Genomic DNA, 4,184 nt, shown 5'->3' with positions numbered 1-4,184 from the left:
AAATGATGCTCAAATATGCTCGTTGTTCTGTAACAACTTATGCAAAAGTTAAAAATTTTCAGAGAAAATTTTATCATGTTGCATTTAGTTCTTTTAGAACACACGAACGAGAACTCTAGAAGATTCTTATTATTTTCTTTGAGTTACTCGAAACAAATTCAATTACAGAATGAATCTTTAATCAAAATCTTGCATTTCTCCTCCAGTGGTCGAGATGCTTTCATAAGTCTTTATTTATCACCCTTCTTCTATGAACATATTTCTAAGGATTAATGGTGGACAGTTGATGACATCCTTTCATAAGTTTGAAAGCCTCATGAAATAGTATAATATAAGAATCACAATAATTCATATAGGCTGATATTATAACGTCCAAAATATAGCTTTCTATGAAACTCAAGCTCATAGATGAATGTTTGCATTTCATTTGAGTTGACTTTCTTACTGCTTCTTAAAATTGCTTTCTAATTCAAAAGTTTTAGGCTTCGTTTGGGGCGGCTTTCTTTCTTCTTCTTAAAGTAGCTTTTTAATAGAAAAAAATTAATTTTTGTACTAAAAAGCTGCTTCGAGAAGCAGCAAGAAAGCTGTCCCAAACGAAACCTTAATTTTGTGCTAAAAAGCTGTTTTAAGAAGCAGTAAGAAAGCTGTCCCAAATAACATCTAAGTGACATCCAAATGTTAGATGGTTTTTTTACTAGAAAGCTGCTTTATAAAGCAATAAGAAAGCCGTCCCAAAGAAAGCCTAAGTGACATCCACATGTTAGAAGACTGCCATGCGGCCTAACCCTAAAATCGTCAATTGCTCATTGCATCGTAAAGTTGGTTGAAACACTTGTACGTTGAGTTAGGTTGCTTTGATGCACCCATGGTTGAGTTGAATAAGCTCTTCTTCTAAAAACACATTTAAAGGATTGATTGCCAAAAAAAAGTTCACAAAATCTATTTATAAAATCGATAGAACGATAATCACTAATTATTACTTTAATTACTCATTTTGAATCCTAATCATTCTAACATTAATGATTACTAATTATTCAAATGAAAAAGGAGGTGTTTAAATGAGATAACCAGCTGCATAATAACGTTCACCTTGACTTTTCTATGAGACTCTGAATAATTATGAGTTAACTTTATGATTTTCTAATGCCGTTATTAGTTAATATTGATTAATCTAATTAAAAAAAAAACATCATTTAGGGGCTGTTTGGTGGGATTTAATTTTAGTGGGATTTAGTAAATACTGTAAGTCCGGATTTAGAAAACCCTAAAGGTGTTAAATCATGAAAACTGTTTTGTATGATAAATGTTAAATCCTAAAAAAAACTGTTTGATAACAAAGGGGCTAAAATTTGAAACTGAGCTCTCTCTTGGATGGATGAAGAGTGGTGAGGTGTTTTTAAAGCTTAATATGCAGTGTATAAAAAGTTATTTAAATACCTAGATGCCAAGCAATAGTTTGAGAAATACCTTGATATGAAGCTTACGATCAAAACCATTATGATCGAGATTTTTAAAAAAAAAACGTTGATAGGAAGCTTCTCAAAGAGTGTTTGATGGCTTTTCTTTCTCCTTGAATCTTCTAGCACAAGTTTGCTGAAGGGGCTGGGTCAGGGGCTGAGAAAGCTTTGATTGCAAATGAAATGAGTAGGACTGAAATGACCTTGGATTGCCAGAATTTGTCCGCCGACGACATTGGATTGGCGGGTTTTTGCTTGGGGATTGTAGAGGAGGCCATGGGGAGCTCAATAAATAAATAAATAAAAACCCAGGGTCTAGGAGTTTTTAGTTTGTGAGACATCTTGAAATGTTTAATAAATAAAAATATTTAAAATTTTAGATTGGTTTAAACATAGCTTATTGAGATGTTGTAGCTCATAGATATTTTGCTTCATATTTTTCAGGGTCTCATAAAAAGGGAAACATCTGGTTGAGTAGCAGTTATTGGATCCTATATGAGTTTGTACATGTATTCTTCTTTTGATTTATGTACAATAATTGCTACTTATTATTTTTTTCTACTTTTTTTTTTGTAGTCATGTAATATAGTATAATCATTGCACAGATAATTTGATAATGAAGGAAAAAAAAAATTTTGTGGAAGAGTTTATTTTTAGTATAATTGATGATTTTGTGTAAGAGTTTATTTTAACATGACATGTCTCATCTGTGGGTCTTATTGGATTAGATTGTGACAACTCCAATGTCTACTAACTCTATTATCTACTATTGTCAATAATGTGAATACATGATATCATTTATATGATCAAGTTACACCATTGACATGAGCTCTGACTCTCAACTTAGAATTTCAGCATTATGATTTATACTAGATTTGTTAGTCTTTAATATTCTCTTTTCAAAAGAGTGCGACCAAACAAATAAATAAATAATCTCTTAAAAATAGTTCTTATGCCACAGAGATCTTCCAAGTCCAATAAAGTAATATATTTTTATATTATATTAATATATTTCTTTTGAGGAAGAATCCTTTGTAATCCATGCCAAAAACTAATAAAATCATTTTAACGGAGCTAGATCGCATGAGTTTTCCCTTTCATGAAAATTTGACTTAAAAGATCTGGTGTTTGTTACAATTCTTACACTGTGCAAAGTTGATCATTAAATCTTTATTGCTCTACTAAAAATTAGAAATATATAAAATATCACTTCATTAAATAGGCAACTAAGTCCTTACAAATAATATTATATCATTACAAAAAAAAAAGCTTGCATTAAAACTTTCGTCCAAACAAATAAAAATTTAGACACTCCTGTGCCGCTTTTTCGATCTCATCTATTCATTTTATTTTACTTATGTCTTTGAGTTCTAGAGTTTGATATTCTCGGCTCGTTCATATTTTCTTGCTCTTTCGAATCAAAGCTAGGGGCTGTTTGGTAAAAGTATGATTTAACTTTTATAGGATTTAGTAAACCATGAACTAGGGTTGGCCTTTCATCTTCTCTTTTGGTCGTTGCTGTTCGGCTTCTTTGCTTCGTCGCTTCTTCGGCTCTTCGTTGCCGTTCGACTTCGCTCCTTCCACGACTTTCCCTTCCTGTCGTATCGGAAGTTACGACATTTTGATCCGAAGCAACGACGGGAGCTCGCCGGCTGTGAAGCTAACTTTCTCCCTCTCGCGATCTTCTTCGGCCAAATCCCGTAAATCTACCATACTAGAGGATTTAGTAAATCCGGGATTTACAGAAAAAAGAGGGAAGCGGAGGATTTATTCCGCCGCGAGATTTACGGGGCGCTCAAATCCCGTTTGGCAGGATTTAGCATAAATCCTGCTCAAATCCTGCATAAATCATGTTGGTGAAAAGCTTTTGAGCTTAATAAATTGCAGAGTGAGAGCAGTAGGGAAGGGAGGCAAAAATGAACCCAAAGTCCACAAGTCCTCTTGAGTTAGGTGGCTCCTTGCCCGTGCCCAACGTCCAGAAGCTTGCTCGATCCGGTGAAATCCCGGAGAGATATTTGAGGCCCGAAGAAGATCATGCTGGTCATGTGATCACTGTTGATGACCTTGAGCTTCCGGTGATTGATCATTTTGCCTTTATATTTCTCATATTTTGTTCTTTTCATTATTTTTCTGTTTTGCCCAGCTAGTAAACCATGGAATTCCAGAAGAACTGATAGAGAAAACAAAGGATGATATAATGAAGTTCTTCAAGCTCCCAATCAAAGAAAAAGAGGTGGTTAAACAGAGACCGGTACACATCGAAGATTAGGAACAAAATATAGATATATAATCATGAAAGCATAGTTAAATAATAGAAGTGTTTGACAAATAAGTTGTTTAAATGGTAAATGGTTCCTTGTAAAACCAAATTCAGGAGCTTTAATCATCAATATTGGGCAATATTGGTGATATGATAGAGGTAATTATTGAAATGATTCATTTCCTTAAATTAGCTTGATTATAATTCTTCTATTATAAAAAATATTATAGCTTTTCTAGAACACTAAATGCACCTCTTAGATCACCATGAACATGTTTTTAGCAGAGAATATTGACAAACCGAATATACTAAAACTCATGCAATATGAGAATTATGATTAAAAATTACTTTGTATTTTGAATTTTCAATAATACTCAACTTAGTCTTTGTCTATGTTGAATATGAAATCAATCAATTTCTATAAACTGACAAATCTTAGAGTTCATCATAAAGAATTTATTATGAAT

At 32.9% G+C, this 4,184-nt stretch overlaps 1 protein-coding gene across 1 annotated transcript; it reads left to right on the top strand.

Moving 5' to 3' along the window:
- The first annotated feature begins 2,979 nt into the window (after positions 1 to 2,979).
- On the top strand, positions 2,980 to 3,974 carry LOC110106256 (S-norcoclaurine synthase 1). The gene is made up of 2 exons (XM_020836083.2): positions 2,980 to 3,532; positions 3,601 to 3,974. Exons 1-2 carry the CDS (start codon positions 3,374 to 3,376, stop codon positions 3,724 to 3,726), a joined length of 285 nt encoding a protein of 94 aa, XP_020691742.1. The 5' UTR covers positions 2,980 to 3,373; the 3' UTR covers positions 3,727 to 3,974.
- Positions 3,975 to 4,184: the final 210 nt, after the last annotated feature.

The sequence above is a fragment of the Dendrobium catenatum genome, unplaced genomic scaffold, assembly GCF_001605985.2.
Source record: "Dendrobium catenatum unplaced genomic scaffold, ASM160598v2 fragScaff_scaffold_51, whole genome shotgun sequence".
Lineage (NCBI taxonomy): Eukaryota > Viridiplantae > Streptophyta > Magnoliopsida > Asparagales > Orchidaceae > Dendrobium > Dendrobium catenatum.
Note: the sequence above shows the minus strand (reverse complement) of the source record. Positions and strands in the feature narration are given on the sequence as shown.

Bases quoted from the DNA above. Each gene is read 5' to 3' on its own strand.
- LOC110106256 (XM_020836083.2), top strand. From the start codon at position 3,374: ATGAACCCAAAGTCCACAAGTCCTCTTGAGTTAGGTGGCTCCTTGCCC. The intron at 3,533-3,600 runs GTGATTGATCAT...TGTTTTGCCCAG, and splicing joins TTGATGACCTTGAGCTTCCG to CTAGTAAACCATGGAATTCC.